The sequence below is a fragment of the Callorhinus ursinus genome, unplaced genomic scaffold, assembly GCF_003265705.2.
Source record: "Callorhinus ursinus isolate GAN/ISIS: 27379988/994484 unplaced genomic scaffold, GSC_fseal_2.0 scaffold8, whole genome shotgun sequence".
In the NCBI taxonomy this organism is placed as follows: Eukaryota; Metazoa; Chordata; class Mammalia; order Carnivora; family Otariidae; genus Callorhinus; species Callorhinus ursinus.
The window spans coordinates 33,782,918-33,804,411 of NW_027397070.1; the positions used below are offsets into that span (position 1 = coordinate 33,782,918).

Sequence of the window (21,494 nt, forward strand, 5' to 3'; positions counted from 1 at the left end):
GGGGGATGGGTTAGCCCGGTGATGGGTATTAAAGAGGGCATGTATTGAATGGAGCACTGGGTGTTATACGCAAACAATGAATCATGGAGCACTACATCAAAAACTAATGATGTAATGTATGGTGATTAACATAACATAACAAAATAAAATTTAAAGAAATGATATTGTAAGGATGCAGTTGTGCAACCAACCCTTATTCAATCAGAACTGGTTAGTGTTTCTCCGTATCATCAATTGCTACTACAGTAAGACCTATAACCAAAGTAAAATGTAATCACCTTATACATGAACTTGACATTGTAGATTCCCTGTATCAATTAAAAATTAAAAGGGCTTATAGTTAGCATTTTTTTGTATGGTGTTTATAAAAGCACTAGCTTTGTGATTCCTAATGGTTTCTCTACATCTGTATAATCAATACTGTGGATGACCATTACCTGAAAGATAAGTTCAGTGAAATATGATTTTAATATTAATACATTACATTTGCAATGGAGTGCTATTATATCTGAAAGTGTTTTACATTGATCCTCTTTCTGTATCCGCCTTTCACTTAACAGCATCACTCTGCACCCACGTGTTCAAGCCAAGAACAGAAATAATTTTTAAGTCTTTCTCATCTCCAAGTTCTATCCACTGTACTTCATAAAATCTCTCCATCCCAACCCCTCCTGCTATTCACTGCCACAGTTCTGGCCTCACCACGTCTCATAGGACTGCCGTGGAAGTCCCCTAACTCACCTCCCACCCCACACCGTGCTCCTCACTCCCACCTTCCATGTTTACCAGAGTGCTTTCTTAACGCCAATCTGGGAGAGCTTCTATCTCGAGGAGAAAACCTCAAATGATTCTCCATTATCAACAGAGAATAAAACTTAAAATTCTTAGTGTGGTATCCAACAGCTCTAAGTGTTTCACAGCCCGGTCCCTCTCCACCTTTCCCTTATCCTTCCCCTTTGCCCAGGAAGGTCTCGGCACACACAGAACCACCTGTCCGTACCCCTCACGTCAGCTTTACAAGTCGATTCATTCGCACTCACTGAACCCTCTCCTTAGGAAGTCCTCCCCCACCATTTTCCAGCATGGGACATTCTTCTAGACCCAGAGAAAGAAGCTAGTTCAGGCAGTTGCCATGATAATTCTATAGAGCACATGCTAGAGGAGAAAAAAGTCCCCTAAACTCCAGTATCATACATGCGGCACTATTGTAGATTAGGAACAGCAGTCATTGGAATGATAAACATAGAGCTGGTGAAAGCTCTTTATATAAAAATCGGAACTCGGAGCAATTGCAAAAAACCTGAGAACGCTCTATAATGGCAACCTTGATGTCTGTAAGCCATCGGGGGTGGGCCATTAAGGGCCATGAACCAGGGTGGGATATAAGAGAAGGTCAGTGACATGGCAGCACAAGGATCCTGGAAGAAAGAATCAGGACCAGAACTGTGACATCTCTTGTACCCCTTCCTGGCTACAGGGTCACTGGTGCTCTTCTGAGGAAGGAGAAACAGAGCGACCCAAGGGATAAATCCTGGCCCAGCTTTGCTTCTCTCCCTTCTCATTTTCACACATGGCAGACATCATTCATCAAGGTGAGCATTCTTCTCATCTCAGTACCCATACCTATGAGCTGGTGCATGCACATGTACACACACACACACACACACACATACAGACACTCATCTGCCACCTTGTCCTTGAGGTGTTCAGTCCTCACCCCAGAGCACCTACCCAGACACCTTTCTGCCTGGTGTTCCTCAAATATTTCCAACTAAATAAGCATCACAGAAAACAAAGAGGTAGTGTGTATCCCAAGGGCCTGTGAATGTAACCTAGATGCATCTTGCAGGAAGTTTAAAGTTTCACATTTGACAACTGCATGTGAATTTCCTCCCTAATGCATCAATTTATTTTGTAATAAAAACCAATGCTTTAAGAGGCTTACTACTGGAGAAAATTGACTTTGTCTAGTCTGGCTTTGAGTGCCTTTGGTCCTTAGCCAGGTGTCTGCACACCTGTTTGTGATACACAGTCTGTCCAATTCTGAAAACCATACGCACTGTCATAGAAGCGGCCACTTCGCGGAGGCTGATTTTGCCTGTGAACCAGGAATAATCCAGAGGCTTAAAGACAAATGGAAATAAAGAGCTTTGTACCCCTTCATCACTATTCTAGAAACCTAGAGTTTCTAGAATAAAAAAAGGATTCCTTTTTGAAAAAGCAATAAGGGAAAAATATGATTTTAAGCAGGGCTGTTCTTTCTGAATGGTCTTCCCCATGCCTTATGTTGCTAATTTCTCATCCTTTAAAAGTCAGTTTCAGAACCACTTGCAGTAAAAAGCTTTTTCCAACCTTCCCTTCTGTTAAGATGCTTGACATGGCATTATGTAAATATTTCTCCACAATAAAATATAATTGTTGCCTTATTTATCTCCTTCATTAGACTGTCAGTTGCTTGAGAAAAGAGTTTTTAAAAAAACGTTCTTAAATTTTTAAAAACAGCACTTAGCATAATACCTGGCATGTAAGTACATAATAATGAATAATTATTGCCCCCTTTCATCATTGCCCCTCATGAGCACTGCTTTGTAAAATATTTTTGTCTACCAACAGCATTTTAAAGAACATAATGATTAATCAACGTTTCTGCTTTACTAATCAAAGACATTTTATGTGATCATGCCATAAAAATAACAAGTGAAAAATGTTTTTCAGTATTAAAATGACCTGTTCACTTAGATTATTGGTGTGTTGGTTTGCTCATATGGGCTCCTGCAACTTTTAGCTAAAGATATAAAGCCCCAATATTAAAAATGTATGTGTCAATTTAAAGTCATTCACATGTGCATAACAAATCCCAGTTTTTATCATAAAATCATGGAATGCTGAGACAAAAGGGATATAAAGAATATTGGAAGTAATCTAGTTCAACTTCCCACTTGAAAATAAGCCTCCTTTTAAAACATCCCTGAAAAGAGATCATGCAGTCTCTGCTTGAAACTTCCATACAGAGAATGCCCTACTTCATGCTACATTTGCTTCTGAACAGGTCTAACTGCTGAACCCACAGACTGTTCCTGCCACATGAAGAGACTGCAGCACACACAGGCAGGGCCCAGGAGGGACGGAGGAAGCTGGCACAGACTGCCCAACCTGGCAGGCAGGAGGTGGGCCCAGGACCTGAATTTATTCCCAAAGCCCATATGAAGACTTTCAGCCAGGCCATCTTTGCTGGGCCGCCTGAAATAATGTTTTCACCAGGCCCAAACCTGTTTTCAAGCCCCATTTCTGTGGGGCCTCTTTCATCTCAAGTAAATGCCCAGATTTCAAAGGGCAAGAATTGAATTGAAAGGATTGTAATGTCTTGCAACCTACCAACCTAATGAAAGATTACTTCACCATTGTTATTCCCATTATTAATAGAAAATGAGGATCTAACCCGTAATGGTCTGCACCTCAATGCCACATCCCCTTTTTGAAGGCTGAGTCGCCAGGTGCTAAGGAGGGGCTGGTAAGGACAACTGTGTCAAACTAATCTCAGAGCAAACTACTGCATTTTATTATGTAAATTCCCAGGATAATTGAACACCTTATCAAGGACATCCACTCAATTAATTTAAAAAACGTTAACAGAATTCATTTATCATCATTTTTAATCATAACTGCCAAGAACTCTTAATTTTAAGTTAGCACCCGAGAGTTTTTAAAGAAATTCAAAGTGGTAGGACATACGACATTTTTTTATTATTCTTATAACTCATATAAACAGGAGTAAGAATTCACATTGTAATTGATTTAATAGTGGTCAACATGAGTTATACATAAAAGATCCAAATCCTACTTCTAAATTCGAATTGTCATCGATTCTGCGAATGCTGAAAGCTTATGAAAATGTGCTATGGCCCCAATATGGTATTAATATCTTTTTATGTAAGCAAAGAACGAAATACATTACATCATTAGTTTTTGATGTAGTGTTCCATGATTCATGGTATGGTGATTAAGATAACATAATAAAAAAATCAAATTATAAACATGAATAAAATTATCCCCCCAATTATATTAATGTGAGTTGCCTCTGGAAAAAAAAAAAAGAAGAAGAATGAAATAAATCATCAAATGATGAAATTCTGACACTGCTATGTTTGATCCCCTGCTAGGGATTATAGACTATTGGAGACTTGACACCTGCCTCGAGGGGCTTTCATCTAGACAAGGAGAAAAAAACATTCATGTACTTGATGCAGTATGAACAAGTACACATACATAAATCATCATTGATGAGAGGATGGGGAGGACCCCAAATCCTTAGCTGGCTATTTCAGCAGGCCCCCCAAAAGAATGTGGTTTAACTAAACATTCCTGAAAATACATTATGTGTCACCAGCTAGGACTTGAACCCCAACATCTGGTCCCCTCTCGTAATCAGCCTCATGGGATCTCACTGGAAGACTCCTGTTCTATGTCTAATTTCTGGCCCTGGCTGGAAACAAGTAAAGGGACTTATGAAAATTAGTGGTCACCGCTGCTCAGATTAACCAAATGACGGTGCAGTTTCCTACTACCTATTCAATAGGCCACTGATACTAAAGCCAACCTAAGAAGGTACATAAAATGTGCATCATGTGCTGCTTGCATTGCCCTATGTGCTAAATAAATGTTGATGTTCTTCACTTTGTCCTGTTTCCTTTCTCTTCCTTAACTACCCCCATTTCTCAGTCAAGGTATAGAGTACATTTTTATATGTGAGCATGGTAAAGAAAAACCAGTTAATTCTCTGATATTGCTATCCAAACCACAGCATTTGTGAACCTCAGGACTGGTTGTGCAGAGAAAAGTTTACAAATATTCCCTTATTTCTGAGAGAAAACTCTGAGCTAATTTTTTCTCCATTTAAATAAAGCTAATGTAAATCCTCTGGAAAATCCCCAGATGGAAGAAGGAACATTTTGGCCCCCAGGCCTGATTCAGCCCATTATTTGATTTCATTCAGCCTGCAGGTGAGAAAGCTCTGGGCAGCTCTGCATAGAACACCCCAAGCTTCCACCCCTGAGCCTCAGGGGCCTGCTGAGGTCACTCCACTTAGAAAAAGTCTCTAAACAATTAAAAAGATGCAAATTATAATTTCAGAGGAAAGTAAGGCCAAGAACCCCAATTCTAGAATTTAGGAAAGCTTTGCTACTTCTCTTTTCCTTTTTTTTTTTTTTACAAATCCATATATATATATATTCCCCCACCTTACCTCCCCGTTATTTTATTTGTGCCCATTCCAAGGGTCAAGCTTTCTTCCTCCATCACCATCCCTCTCTTCATCCCCATCACCTCAGTCAGAGATGTGGCTTTGGCCGTTCTCAGAGTTGACATTTGTAAAATGAGGATCACTAGATAAATGACACCAGCACTTCATCCATTCTAACACTTAAGGAAGGTTAGTGATTATTATGCAAATGAAAAAAATTAATAGGGAATTAAAAACAATAACAAGAATGGCAAACATTTATAAGGTCCTCACTAAGTGTCAAGCATTACAAATATTTCATTGACCCCTCAAACCACTATACAAGGTTGGCACTAAGAACTGTGCAAAGAAGATGAGATGGTAAGTTTTTTCTCTTGCAAACATTGTTCTTATATATTTTTAAAGATTTGTTATTTGAGAGAGAGAGAAAGTGTACGTGCACACACACGCGGGGGATGGGGACTGAGGGAGAGGAGAGAGAGAGAATCTCGAGCAGATTCCCCGCTGAGCGCAGAGTCCGGCTTGATCCCACAGCCCTGAGATCATGACCTGAGCCTAAATCAAGAGACGGACGCTTAACTGACTGAGCCACCCAGGCGCCCTTGTTTTTATAATTTTAAAACAAGGCTGTGGAATTAAATACTTCAATATGACTAAGAAAATCAACTGAATTAAGTTCCACTTAACTCATACACAGTCCTCTGCTGGTTTCTTTTTTCCCTGCAAGACAGAGCCCTTCATAGAAGAAAAGAAGTTCTAGGCTCTTGTTTTCAACCTATGTGCCAATTTTCCCTTTTATGAATTGAAAATTATACTTCACAAGATTCATTATACAATGGAGCATTTCAATATCAAATCAATATCTAAAAGACATTTTCACACAAATGATCACAGGGGAAACCCAATCATTACTTGTTAAGTGATACAGTTAAAGGCTGACCTTGAGTTCCCCATCTGACAGAATGGCAGAGCTTTTTGGTTAACAAATTGGTGGAGATTTCATTTAGGAACCAATGTTCCTAGAAGTTATTATAAGGGTGAAATAAGTACTGAGCACAAGGCAGAGTACTATACCTAAAAAGAAAAAAAAAAAGTAAACAAATGGCCTGAGAGCCCACCACAAACTGTTCTCTACTCCTAATACACATTTACCTGCAGGACAGGATATTTCTGGGGCTCATTTCTCTAGAAAGTACATTGCCTCCCCTTTCAAGCAAATTTTTAAACATTGTTCCACATTATTTATGGAAATGAAACTGATTCTTTTGACACTTCTGATATGCAAACATCCAAATTATAAACTGCTTGGCCTTTAAAAGATTATGCAATTTCTAGGAAATGGTACTAGGTGTTTGTTTTTTTTCACCTTTCTGGTGAAATAAAATAGAAAAACTTCTCTAACACCATGGATTTGATTAAAAAAATAAACTCACTCAAGTTCAATTCCGGTAATGTAAACATGCTGAGTTGCAATTTACCGTTGTATTATCTATAATAAAAGATTTGATAAACATATTAATAGTAGGGGCCACTCCAAAATTTCCTAGATTATAGGGCTTAGGGGCCACAGGCTGGTTGGAGGCAGAGCCAGGTGACTGATTCTGAAGCTGCCTTTGCAGGAATCACCCTGTTTCTACTTTGATGATGTATTCAGACACAAATGAAAGTAGTACAGAATTTTTAAAAATCGTAGGCACACTTTACATAAAACTGAGAAAACATCACTTGCCCACATCAGAGATTATTTATTTACTTAGTGTAGCATAGATGCCGGTGGGGATACTAGAGGGAGAAGTAACACCTTCTCTTACCCTAACTTCCTTAAGCATCTCCTGATAATAACAGTAAAGGGATGTTGCCTTAAGTAACAACTGGTTCCAAAAACTTTAGCAATGACTACAGTGTACACAGAAGTTACAGCATACACAAAAGCAGCGGATGAACAAGTGATACCTCATTTATCTGGAGACTGCAGGTTTACCTACAGCTACCATTTAGCCCTCCCCACAGAGGTTGAGACTAGCTACTGGCCATTGGAAGAGCTGAGACTGGAATCTGGTATGGCGACTCTTTTAAGTCCACACTCTCTCCCACTTCGCCATAGCCGGTTTAGGAAGAACATGGCTTAGTAACCCTTTGAGAGACACCAATTCAGTTACAGCATATTCTTGAAACTAATAACACAGCATTTATGGAATGCAGACTTTTTCCTTAATACAGACTGTTCTTCCTCATAGTCTGGCTATATTGTTATTCTACTGCATTTTAAAAAATATTCTGGTGATGCATTTATGTGTCACCTACTCATACCTAGTACATACCTCGTACACACACACATCTGGAGAGTGCTGAATAAATATTTGTTGAATAAATAAATGGATGATTCACTGAGGTTTTATTGAATTGTAAAACTAGTACCCTTGTATAAACAGGGATCTATATGAGGTTATCTGGAATGATCGATTTCTAAGAGTTGGAAAGTTATTTAATTCCTCCATCCATAAAAAGCTTCTAAAAAATCCCAGAATTGGTGTGCAAAACGGTGTTTATAAGTGCATTTTCCAGGGCAGAGATCATAAAGCTGTCATCAGAAACTCTAAGTGCAGGGGGGAGGGGTCTATGAACCTGAAAAGATAAAAAATTACTAACCCAATGTATCCTATTATATCCCCTCTATTATATAAATGACCAGCCCAGCTATGCTGACATACCTCCAGTAACAAGAAACTCATCACCATATGGGGCAGTCCTGGCTACTTTCATATTTCACAGCATAACTTCTGACTGACCACAGCTCCATCCTCCAGAGTCACACAGAACATATTCAGCACCTATGCCACTTGACAGTTCTTCATATATTTTTAGATGGCTGTCATAACCCATCCTATCTTCTCTTGTGCAGGCGGCAAATCCTCAGTTCTTTCAACCAGAGTCAAGGTTTCTGCTACCATCTGCACCATCTTCCATTCTGGCACTCCCACTGCACTTGGGACCCCACCTAGCCACACGGGCGGTCAACACCTTCCCGCAGCCCCACCCCCACCCCCGCCGTGGCCAAAACCACATACCTCTGCTCAACAGAGACCAACCATCTCCTTGGAGGCAGCTGGTTCGCCCCACTGACTTAGAATTAACTTCTAGTTAACTAAGACTCCTCTATTTTTTTTTCTTTACATGTGTCGCAGTTTCCCCATGATCCTCCCATTCTGTTTTTTTAGTAGTTTGAGGATCCCACTGCAACACTTTACAACTGTCCCCGTCAAATCTCCACTTTTAAATATAACAGTTTCTTTCAGCTGAGGTTCCTATGGACTCTCAAGTTCTATCAACCCACATTTTAGCTACCGTCCCCCTCACCTAGCTCTGCCTCTCTCTCTCACTCTAGTTCAGATAGGCTTTCATACAGGGTGATGCCTTATGAGCATGCAGCTTGTACTACAGAGATCATAAAACAGATGTTGCATAAGAAAAGCCCAAAACAGGGCGCCTGGGTGGCTCAGTTGGTTGAGCGACTGCCTTCGGCTCAGGTCATGATCCTGGAGTCCCGGGATCGAGTCCCGCATCGGGCTCCCTGCTCAGCGGGGAGTCTGCTTCTCCCTCTGACCCTATCCCCTCTCATGTGCTCTCTCTCTCTCAATCTCTCTCTCAAGTAAGTAAATAAAATCTTAAAAAAAAAAAAAAAAAAAGAAAAGCCCAAAACAGGCAGGGGTGCGCTAATTAAGAGCACAGACTCTAGAGCCAAATCTCCGGGCTGCCACTTACTACTGCATGACCTGAGGCAAGTCACTTAACCTCTATCTCCACTTACTCATCTGTAAAATGGGACAGATAACTACACCTGCTTCATTGGGTAGTTTTAACAATGAAATGTAAGGAGCCAGAACACATTATAGGTGCCACATAAGTGCTTGTTAAATAAATACTTTAGCTAATATGTGCATATATTTAGTTACCTAAGTACGAGAGGGTCAGAAACCAGTGAGTATTATAAATACAGAAAATAGCTCAAGGACTTAAAATAGTGCTATTGGGTTCTTCTCCATACAACCCACATCTAGACCAACACAGCTTAGACTTGATGTACTTAGCAAAGCTGAGGCACACACCTCTCAGTCTGTCTTCACTGTGGTGTTTTCACGTGAACACTCAGGGAACACTGGAGAAAGGGAACAAAGCCCAGTAAACGTGCCTGAGCTGTAGAGCTGGAAGGGTTTTATTATTCATTCACTTTTATTTTCAGCCTATTTTCTTTCTGTTGTTCAGATTGGTCACTTCTGTTGTTTATCTGCAAGTTCACCGATTCTTCCCTCTAGCCTTTCCATTCTACTGTTGAGCTCACCCATTGAATTGTTGTGTTTTTTTCTCTTCAAGTCTTTCAGCGATTGTATTTGTCAGTTGTAAAATTTCCCTTTGGTTCTTCACTATATCTTCTATTTTTTTCACTGAAACTTCCTATTTCCTTACTGGGACTTTACATTTTATTACTTGTTTCAAGTGTGTTCATATTGCTTATGGAAGCATTCTTGTGACGACTGCTTTAAAATTCTTGTCAGATGATTCCAACATCTGTGTAATCTTGGCCTTGATTAGCCCTTGCCATTTACATTCAGATCTTCCTGGGATTTGGTACTGACAAATGATTTTCAATTAAAATCATTTGTTATGGGGTGTTTTGTTATGAGACTACAGATCCCACACTAACAGGGAAGAAGGGTGCTGCCTTATTACAACCCCGGGGCAGGAAGGGGGGTGGAGTTTAGGTTCTCCACTCAGTCTTATTACCAGTGAGCGGTGTTGAAACACCTGCCTCTCCACTCGGCTTCCCCTGATACCACACTAGCTGGCGGGCCTATGCTGGGTTGAAGTCCAGGCTTCCCACACTGTGCCCACTGGCCCTGGGGTTGTGGTGAGGGGCGGTTGTTGGGATGCCCCTTACAGCTTCACAGGGGTGGAAGTCTAGGCTGCCAGCTTGGCTTTTACTGGTGGGATAGGGATGGGGGGGCAAGCAGTATATTTTGCAGTGTTTGGCTGAAGCAGAGAAGTTATTGTCAAAAAGTTCTCGGTCTTGCTAGACTGCTCCTTTCCTGGTCATCTGGCTGGAGAGAACAGGTTTTCTTGCGGGTGCTTTTTGTCTGTGCCCATTGGCCTTTTCCCCATGGCTGGCTTCTACCATACCCAGTCTGAACTAGATGAGGGAAAAAGAAAACCCAGAGAACTCACCGTGTGTCCCTTCTCAGATCCCAAGGTCCCTAGTAAGTAAGTCTGCCTTCTTCTCTCCACCTTCCAGAGTCCTTTTATGTTTATTTTATATACAGCGTTCAGGCATTTTGGCTCTACTTAGCATGAGGATAAAGAAAAGTGTATTTGCTCCATCTTTCCAGAGGCATTAGTCTATTTATAAAAGACTTTAACCTACAGAGCTATAAGACTATCCAGCAAGAGCCCACAGGACCAACTGATTTAGTCTTGCCCTCAGGGCAAGAGGTGGGGGGGGGCGGGGGCGGGGCGGAGGTAGGTAGTGGCAGGATCTGGCTTTCATTGTCATACCCTCTTTGGCAAGAGAAGCAGCCTCTTCCAGACCAACTCCTATGCATAACTAGGACAGCTTTCTACATTCATTGCCCTTCCGTCTGCTGTCTGCACTCACTCCGGCTCGCCCCCATGGGCACACCTCAGCCCTGCTCCAGTCACAGATCACTCATTAGGACCTGAGGAGTGAGGCAGGTCACCACTCCAATTGCACTCCCCGGAGCCAAAATGTCTTCTAATGTGCTTCACCAGGACGGACTTCACCCCGCGCCAGTTCTTCCATGCTCTCCCCACTCCCTGCTGAGATTTGGCTGAGGTCCAGGTAAGCACAGCAAGCATTTTCTATTAAAAAGCCTAAAACTAAGGTAGCATGACTTTTTCTCGGTCTTTGTTCTCCTAGACCTCTCTTCTGCATCGGACAGTGTGCTGACCAGGCTTCCTATTAATAGCACCTTCCAGATAATTAGTTATTTGCAATTTGCATTTACCTCCCTATGTTACTTCATTTTATCTTCACGACACTCTGTAAAATAGCCAGGACAACAGTATCATGCCCATTTTATATATGAAGAAACTGAGACATAAAGCAGATTTGCCCTACAGTGTCACATTGACCTAATATTAGGTGCCAAAGCCAAGACGAGATAAATCTCTCAGGGGCGCCTGGGTGGCTCAGTCAGTTAAGCATCTGACTCTGGATTTCAGCTCAAGTCATGACCACAGGGTCCTCGGATTGAGCCCTGCATTGGACTCCCTGCTCAGCCATGAGTCTGTCTCCCTCTCCCTCTGCCCCTCCCCCTGCTCATGCGCTTTCTCTCTCTGAAATAAATAAATAAATCTTTTTAAAAAATCTGCTTTCTTAGTCAGAGCTCATTCTACACCATGCCATCTTGGCTTCCATGATACTCTAATTATAAGAGTAATTACCATTTGAACCATTCCCCTGCTTGTATGCACTCTCTCTAATAAATAAAATATTTTAAAAAAAGAGTCATTACCATTTGATTGCCAGACCCTCTACAAGACCCAGTACCATATATACTACTATGGAATCTGAGGCTCAGGGAGGTTCAAAAACTTGCCTGATGCCTCTCAGCTAGTAAGAGGCAACAAGCTCATGCTCCATGCTTGGCCCTTTGTTCTTCCCATACAACATACTCTCTTTCAAAAATCTATTTATTCTATGACTTCTCTTGTAATCTTCTAAATCTATATCAACAATCCTGTTTTTATCTCTAAAACCCACTCCTTCATCTTCAGTGCCAAGTGGAGATTTCCACTCAAGGGGCTTATCATCGTATCAAGCCCCACATGACTAAAAATGAATCTGTGATCCTCACCTCTCTAAACAGTTCCCTCTCCCTACCTCTCTAGAACATCAACATCCTCCCAGCCACAGGACGTGGAACTTTAGAGTTGACTTATTCCTTTCCTCACACCCCATATCCTGTCAGTCACAAAGTCCTACTGAATGTTCCTGGGGAGCCACTCATCTTTCTTCCTCTTTCTTCCCATGGCTATTTATTCAAGGCCACAACACTGATAGCGGGTCAGCCTTCCCCACTAAGTTCATCTTCTATGCCACTGTCTGACTAAACCTCCTTAGCACAGCTTTATAATATTACTTCCCCCACCCATCAACCTTTAAAGGTCCCAGAATCCATAAAAAGGAGTCTAGAGTTCTGTGAGTAGCTTTCAAGCCCCCCAGAATCTGTATCCCCTCACCCAGCTGGACAGGTTAAACCAGCCTAGTCATTGGTCATCCCCAAGTCATTATCCATGTTTCTCCCTTCACCCAAACTGTCTTTCAGCTCACTTCCGCTCATTCTTATTCTGTCTATCCTTTAGGCAGGTCACACTCCATCTCTTTCAAAAAACCAGGTACTCTGGGACCCATAAAATCATGCAACGTGCACAGCGCTTAGAGCTTGTACCATCCATCCAGCCAGCAGGCTGTCCTCTGACTTGTTTACCTTTGTTTTGTGTGAGTTTGTGTTATCTCCCATCTAGACAGTAAGCTCAGAAGAACGGGGAAAGGGGGATATAGCTCATGTTCTCTACTCCCCACAGCTCCTAGCAAAATGCCAAGCATAAGGAGGGGATTCAATACATGAGTGCTTCCTGAAGTTTTAATATGCATCTGGCAGGCTTGTTTCCCTAGTACGAAGTCTGTGGATTACCTCACGTGATCCTGAAGCAGACAATCTACAGACCACATTTTCAGAAGCCCTGATTTTTCAGGATCAGTTGCAAAATTCATGCCAAAAATAGACGTGAGTTTGGTTTTTATTCTTACGCTCATCAACTAGATCAGCAATAACTTGGACACACACAATTTTTTGTTATCCAAGAGATGTTTTTTTGAAACTGCACAAAGATTTGCTAGGCCTAAAACAAAATTTGAGGTCTAGGTATTTTTGAAAGATGTGATATCTTCAACAAATTCCCCACATTCAAGAAGCAAGAATTTGCTATCTTCTTCTTTGGACTCTGAGAAACAAACTGAGGGTTCCAGAGGGGAGGGGGGTGGGGGGATGGGTAGGCCTGGTGATGGGTATTTAAAGAGGGCAGTATTGAAAGGACTACTGGTGTTATACGCAAACAATGAATCATGGAACACTACATCAAAAACTAATGATGTACTGTATGGTGACTAACATAAAAAAAAAAAAAGAAAGAAACCACTGATGCACAGGATTCCAGGAGGAGATCTACCTGTTCTCTTATCATTTGATCATTATTTATAAATGAAATGAAAAATTCAAATTATTTTATCTCATTCACATTTCATTTTAGTTGGAAGAGAAATCTTAATAAGCAAAGCTGAATAAAAACAGAATTAAAACTTTGTCACCACCTTTAAAAAAAAAAAGAAGCAAGAATTTGGTCTATAATTGGTTTTATAATAATCTCATGCAGATGAATTAGAAAATCCATTTGGGGATTGGAGATGAAAGTTAGAATGCAGAACTGTCCGAGCTAGAGATGTAACTCACTAGGAAACCCAGCAAACATGGTTTTACAATGAATAATCTCACATAAATGTATAGGTAGGGAGGCAGAGGACTAAGGAGAGTTTCAGATGATGCTTTTAGCACTACAGAATTATTTAATGAATTCCCCAAACATTTTAGAATATGTTGAATATCTATGGAATTAGATATGTTAGCAAAAAATGAAGAAAATACTTGAGGAAAAAGAATAAATAAAAGAGATACTTGCAAATATCATGCTTCACATTTAGATTAATAACCCCAAACTGGATAAAATTGTGTGTGGTTCTTTTTTTTTTTTTTTTAATTGCGTAGTTCTTAAGCAAGTATGTTACATTAAGGAGTGTTTCTTGACAATGGAGAACTAGAGAATTTCAGGGAGGCCACAATTTTGTGGAGAGTGCATTTTAGGTAGTCAATCTGGAGTTAACTATGGGTTTTGTGATGGACTCTTTCTGGTTTTATCAGGATGTGTTCGCTTTTGAGAAATATGTCCATATTAACAACCACTATGTAAGTTAGGCACATTGTTTTCTTTTAGGAAGGTATAAAGATGTTGGTATAACTAACACCTTCCTTTCGAAGTTTCCTCCAATAAACAACCACCTCACTTTTGCTTGAATATCATTAACTGACAGGCAACCTATCTCCTTTCCAGGTAGTTCTAGTTAGTAGAACTCTCTCCTTCACTAAGTAGGAGCCTACTTCTCTAATTTGACTACCGTCCCAATTCCACGCTGTGAAATCGTCCAGGTCATGTCTTGGCTTCAGAAGAGTGCCTCTGGTATTTGAATTTAACACTCAAATCTCCTTTAATTCTTCCTTTCTTGTGGCAAAAAAGTTATTAATTTCTTCAGCCATTTCTCAAATGGCATTTTTTCTAGAAGCCTCACCAATCTGGTCACCCTCCTCTCAGCATTCTGTAGTTCATTAATGTCTCTCACAGCATGGTACCCATTGTTTAGTACAAGACTCCAAATCTGCCTAGAACAAAATCTAGATGAATTATTACCTCATATAATGTGTACCCAAGGCTTTCTATTAATATTAGCTAAAATTACATAAGAGATTTTAGTAATTTCACCATACCACTAGTTCATATTTAATTACAACCCTCAAAGTTCCCATCCCCCACAATGAACTATTTTAAGTTGCATCTCCTATGTTCTGTACATATTAAATAGAGTTTGCAGAACCTACAGTCAGAATTTTACATTTATCATTTTACAGGACACTGTTCTTCCCTCCTCCTCGAGAAACCCCTAGCTTTGAAGCCCAAGCCACTTCCCTAAAAATATCAGCACCAAGTTCATTGCCTTTCTCCAATCTCTGCCATGGTTCTTTGTGGTTTCGGTAATTATGTCGGTGATTATTTTACTCCAGCCCTTGCCATCTGGACTCCACTCCTCCAAAGACCTTGTCTTCCACTCCAGCTCAGTCTCCTTCTCAATAACTGTACTCCGTCCTTATTCTCTGTCTCAAACACCCACTCTGGAAGGACCACCTCTTACCCTTTCAGTTCCCTTATTAAGGAACCCCTGTCCCATCTGTTCTACCCTACCAGCCCATACAAACCATTTACGTCATCGTCTCACCGAGCATCAGCCCCGTCTTGTCCTCCTTCCCTCTTCCCCAGAGTCCATAACACATCAGTATCCTCACTGCCTTACACACAGTTCACCTCCATGGCCCCTCTCTTCCTGTCATGCTCACTGAAAAACAAAAACAAAACCAGTCCAACCATCCACTTACTCCAAACCAATGCTCAGGCAGCTGAACATGGCTGAAAAAAAAAAAGATAACATATATGGTAACTGGTCTCACGTCAAACTCATGACCACAAACTCCAAGTGAGCCCCAGGACTGCTCAGAATTCCATTTCTACCAATCCTTCTGCTCTGCCATTCTAGCAACAGTTTTATACTTTCTCCCCTCCTCTCTAACTTCCAACTCTACTCCTGCCTTCACTCTTCTCTTGACCTTGCTTCCTAGTTCATGGACAACAGAAGCAGTCGGAAGAGAACCTCTAGCTGTTCTCACACCCCACCCTCCGCCCCGCTCATCTTTCTTTGCTCCAGTTATATCCACAAGCTGTCCTTAAGTCCACCTAACATCAGCCCTCTGCCGTGCCCTGGATCCATTCCCCTCACCCACTCAGTTACAGGAAACATACTCTCTCTCCTACACTATCCATCTTTCCATCCTGACTGAATCATTTGTATCACCTTACAAATATTCTTTACAATCCCCCAGAGTAAAAAAAATAAATAAAATTTTCCCTTCTCTTGATCCCAATCCCATAGACTGATAGATACATAGATAGATTTTGTTTTCCCAGGTGGTCTGAACAAGTTGTGCTCATGTTTATTTATCCCTTGTTGACCTTGGAAAACTAGCTCATGCCCTTGTGCCCATGGGGTTAGATTATTATAATGCCCTTCTAGTCAAGCTTCCAGAGATGACATGGGAATAAGGAAAATGAAAAATGACACCAAAGGAACTGTTTCATTAAACTAAATACTAATGTGAAACAGAAAGATGCACCTATTCTAGGAAACCACGACCTGTGTTTAGCACAGATACTTCCAAAAAGGAGGCATTCAGTGAATGTTTACTAAATTGAATTGAATCTCAATGGTTTCTCACTTTACAGATAATAAAAACTTCCTGGAACCCGTGCTATTCAGGATACAGTATTATGAGCAAGAAAATCCACCACTTGTCTCCAAACCTGCAGGATCAGAAGCAGATGAATTCCCCCGAAAAGAGACAGGAGGCAAGAAGGCCTACGGTAGACGTGAGGGGCAATGACCAGGATGGGTTTCCGGGAAGGGTGAGTTCATGGAGAGGAGATGATGCTGGAAGCCTTGATAAAGTTGATTATCAACGTATTTTTAGGGTATGTAAGTGTTTCTAAATTTTAATTCACCCTGACTTGAATTCCCTATATGAAAGGACATATACCACACTTTCTGCCAGAAATGTTATTGATTGTAACCAGAGGCCATGTCCAGAGAAATAAATTACATTAGAAACTCTTTTATTCTTCTTATATGTTCTGTAAAATATTGTAAAAGTAAGTGTAGTGTGCCTTCTCATTTCAACATAACTGTAGCTTTCTCAAAAGATGAAAGAAAACAGAAATTGAAATTTACACCTTCTGAAGGGGATTACTGGGAATGACTCCAAATTAAAAAATATACACACATCTATCAAACACATCCACAAGTTAAGAGATTCAATCCAGCTTCCACGTGAATTTTAGAAGATGATCAGTGATATATACAGTACTTTATTATACTAAACAATAAACACAGGATATATAAATATTCTGAAGTTACTTAAATCATGAGAGATAATTTATAGTTTTTCCAATAGAGTATCACATTCAGCATTTGAAAAATATAAATTTATGAGCATTGTGGTCCAAATAAAGTAAAAATCTCTCTCTCTCTCTCTCTCCAATCATCTAGAAATTTAAGTCAAATTATCTATAAGTAAATATTACAGAAGCAAATCATATTGATTTCTCTGGATCATTCTCCATTCTGTTCATTTTGCCTTGCATGCATGAAGCAATCAATGAGTTAATTTCCAAAGCGACCATGAGTTAACTTCTCACCACTGCATTTTGTTCAAACGTTCTATTTTAAATTATTCCTTTAAACAAGGGGCCATTCTTCTATCCTTGTGTTATTGTATGCTCCCTTTGAATAGTTTCAGGAATAAAATAACTGATCATGAGAAAACAAAACAGTTGCACTTACCATCCTTTGTATAAAGTTATTAGATGATGGTGCTGATTCATGATTTAACAGCTCTAACATGTTGTAGCCTACACAGGGTGTATTAAATGTTCCCTGGCAACAGACATCATTTCGCATGCTCATTATCAAATTTCGACATGAAAATTGTAGCTTTAAAAGAAAGTGTCACTTTTTATTAAGAACATTTCCAATCCACAAAAGGGACAGAAGCAATGAGAATACCTGAAAATACAGTGCAGTTTTAATGATATGTAAACATATTTTCATCGTAGGACATTACTGAGAAATATTTTTTGGAATGTTTCTTTAGGAACTTTAATTACCATCAATGTATAAAAATAAATAACAGAATTTCTGTCCAGATGGCATGATTAGTGCTGTTTTTCAGAAAAATATATATTTTTAATATTTATTTTAAAAAATATCAATATCTGTCTTACACTTTATAATCCTATCTGAAAAAGAAACAAAATCTGTTTACAGTGCATCACGCTCAAAGTCTAAGTTACTTCTTAGTTTGAGTCCCAAAGAGCACCATTCTTTTTAAAAAAGTAGATCAGTGTGTTTAATAGGGTCCCTCTGGACTTCGTCTCTGATAAAGTTAAAGATGTACCTACTGACTTTGCTTATAGCAATAAAACTGTCACAATAACAGACAAGGAAGCTGGCCCAGATTTTGTTTGGATTTTTCAAGACCTAGCTATTTATTTAGATATCATTTCCAGCATCTAGGTCTCTTATAGCAGTCTCTTCAGTATAAGAAATATGAAACATATAGATTTAAAACATTAAACAATCAACAACTATATAAGACATTCCTTCAAGCAGCAATAATAAACTAAAAATGTTCTATATAAATATGCAAAATATATGCTCCTTTCCTGTCCCTTCATCCCCCTTCCCATCCAAACTCAGCATCATCATGTTCCATATTATTAGTGTATTTGTTATCTAGGACAGGAAACCCCCAACATATTCAGCAAAGTAAAGTATTTCTATAATTTTCTATAATAATAATAATAATGTTAAAATTGCAAATGGCTACTTTGTGACAGGAGTTGTTTTAAACATTTTATATATAGCAACTCATTTTGGTGTATAGTGTGTTACTGAACACAGGGCACTAGCTTCCTTTCCCAGCTTCCCCTAACCCTGGTGACCCTATTGGGAGGTGGGAAATATTTATAAAGAAATAATTTACTTTGATGATGGTGGAAATAGGTTCTGAGCCATGAGCTACAAAGAACAGTAATGGTAAACCAACAAAAAATGTACCTCCCTTTGTCTTTCATCTTTTTCCATCTTCCTTTGCAATTATAAGGACTTTTGTTTTCATTTAGACGAAGAAGTTGAAAGAGAGGCTAGGCAGCCTTTCTTAGTCTAAAATCCTTCCCACCCCCACACCCTCATATAATAATTAATATATGACAAATGGGGTTTTCTTCCTTGGAGTTTTCTTTTCTTTCTTTCTTTTTTTTTTTTTTCTGATTATGGTCCCAATTTTTTCTCTTCCCATCAGAATGTTGTTATGTTTTAATTATTGCATTCCCCAAACGTCCTTTCCTGAGCACAAATCTTTTGTACTAGACCAGAGTTAAAGACTACCTAATGCACTCCACATGACCCTTAAGAGAGGCGGTGGCTTAAGAAAGGGGTTTCCCTAAATCGGCTGCCAAGAACAGGCAAGCAGTCCCACCGCCTTTCCCTCTTCCGGAAGCACCCACCACCCAAGATCCTCGAGGACTACTTGTTCGTATGTACACAACTCCCATTCCACTACAGCAAAGCTTTTTCAGAAAACAACACAGCACCGCCCCCTCTAACTCTCTGCCTGGAAACACAGGGCTACCCAGGCCGGCAGCCCCTCCCCGAAGCTCGCCTCCCGCATCCTTTGGTCGGGATGCTCCAAGGCCCTGGCCCCAGCAGGGCACCCGCGCGCTCCGGCTCGAAACGGGGAGTCAGGCTAAGGGTGACCGAATCCAAGGCAATTTCCAAATGCCCAGGCGGGTCCAGGCTGCCGGTAAACTGTGCCTCGTTCACTCACCAGTCAAGCCCTCTCACACCCCAGCCAGGCCGGCCGCTCTTACGGGTTCCAAGTTTCAATGCTCCCTGCAAGATGGGGACATCTGGGCAGTTCTGGGCGGGGACAGTCACAACTCCCAACCCTATGGCAACGCTGCCCCTCCTGAATGAGACACGCACACCTTGGGATTTCAGTTTTCTGCGGCAGGGACGGGGAGGTGGAGAATGGGAGGGGGAACTGGGAGGGAGTAGGGTGTGGCGATTTGTGGAAGGAAGGGGTAAGGAACACTTCCAGCCACATCTCTGCCCCGGACCCAGCCGGATCTAGCGGCAGCCGGCCTGCCCGTCGCTTTGTTGTCAGCGTCCCTGTAGCGCGCACGCCGAGCTCAAACACGCCCCAAATAATCATCGCAACTGGCCAAGCGGGCCCTACAGCCCCCAACCCCTTGGCGGACGGAAGAAACTTGTACGCGGGCGCACCAACAGCCAGGATGCTGCGGTCGGCCTCCGAGGACAATTTTTAAAGCCGAGATAACAATGATAATGAAATAAAATGAATCGATAGTATTTCGTCTTCTTCTGAGCCTTTGGGGGGGGAAAAAATCCTGTTTTCTACCAGTCCGCCAATATTTACAGTTGCCCGGGGCGAAGCAGGCTGAGGTTGGTGCTCAAGGTAGAGAGCGCGAGTGAGGTGCAGAGCCGAGATGCGGAGAAGGGGACCGGGCTGAGGGACCCCGTCCCCGACGCCATTTGCGGGGCAGTGGCGCCCGCCGCCCGCCTTACCTGTGGATGCAGTTTCCATGGCAACTGGCGGCGGCCGGGCGGGGCCCGAGTCCAGTTCCCGCGGCGCCGCTTCCCCGGCCCCGGAGCCCAACGCCCGACCGGGCTCCCCCGCCTGCGGCGCCGGCTTGGCCCCTGTCGGCGTCACCGCTTCGTTCTCCCCCTCCCCCCGGTCCCCGAACAACTGGGACCCGGAGCCTGCCGGCGGCAGCAGCTCGTCTTGGGGATCCGGCGGCGTGGCCATGGCTGGCGGTCCCCCCCCGCCCACCCCCCGGCGCGGCGAAGGCGGTTTGGCGGGGCCGAGGTGCGGTGCCTGGGCGGCCGGGCGCTCCCTGCTGCTGCCCCCGCCTGGACTCGGGGCTTGGGGAGGCCGCGGTGTCAGCGCCGCCGCCGCTGCTGCAACTCCGGCCGAGCTGCCGGCTGCCGCTCTCCGCGCTTTCAGCTCCTCCTCCTCCCCCTCCTCTTCCTCCCGGCCCCGCCGCGGCCGCTGCTTGCGCTCCTCCTCCTACTCCAGCCGCCGCCGCCGCTCGCTACTCGCAAGCCTGTTATTACGCAGGTGAAAATGGCCTGCTTGGTCCTAGTCTCCCTGGGCCCACATCAGCCCCCGGTGGCAGGCCCCGATTAGGGGATGGGCCAAATCCACTTGGATCTGCCTCTCTGTTGGGTAAGAATCTAAGGAGAAGATGAGCAGGTAGAAGCAGTCCCCAGCCGAAGCGTGACGGATGAGGCAAGCCGCCCTCCCAACTCCTAAACTTGAGACCCGACTGGTGTCTTGGGACTCGGGGCAAAGGAAGGAAGCTTGAAGATCTCAAGGCCACGGTTCTGAGGGTGACCAGGATCAGCTGTGGAGGGGACGCGGGTCTGCGCGGGGAAGGGTGAAGATGAATGTTGGCAGGAGACAGGGAGCTGAAACCCCGAGGTTAAATGCTGCGTCCTTAAAAACTGTTCTTTCCAGAACAGGGCTGAAAATAGTGGAGTACTGGAAAGAACTACCAGGAGAGCCTCCGAAAAAAAAGCTTGCCAGACCTCATCCGTACCAGCACTGAAAGCAAGTAGGATGTCGGTAGGCAGGACGAAAAGCGGTTATGCTTTCTTTCAGAAACACTGAGCCAAAGCCATACGTATAAATGATAAGCTGTCTGCGCGGTCTATTTTATTTGAGAA

The 21,494-nt window shown here is 42.2% G+C and overlaps 1 protein-coding gene across 2 annotated transcripts in view; it reads right to left on the reverse strand.

The window, feature by feature from the left end:
- The window catches only part of RTN1 (reticulon 1), a 215,647-nt gene extending 194,789 nt beyond the window's left edge, over positions 1-20,858 (reverse strand). Inside the window, exon 1 of one of the 2 annotated variants that reach the window (XM_025870505.2) lies at positions 20,334-20,858. In XM_025870505.2, coding sequence (XP_025726290.1) covers positions 20,334-20,574 — 241 coding nt within the window. In that variant the 5' untranslated portion in view covers positions 20,575-20,858. Of the gene's footprint in view, positions 1-19,615; positions 19,695-20,333 lie in introns of those variants that run through there. The other variant, XM_073895300.1, reaches the window with a different exon arrangement.
- Between the last annotated feature and the right edge of the window lie 636 nt (positions 20,859-21,494).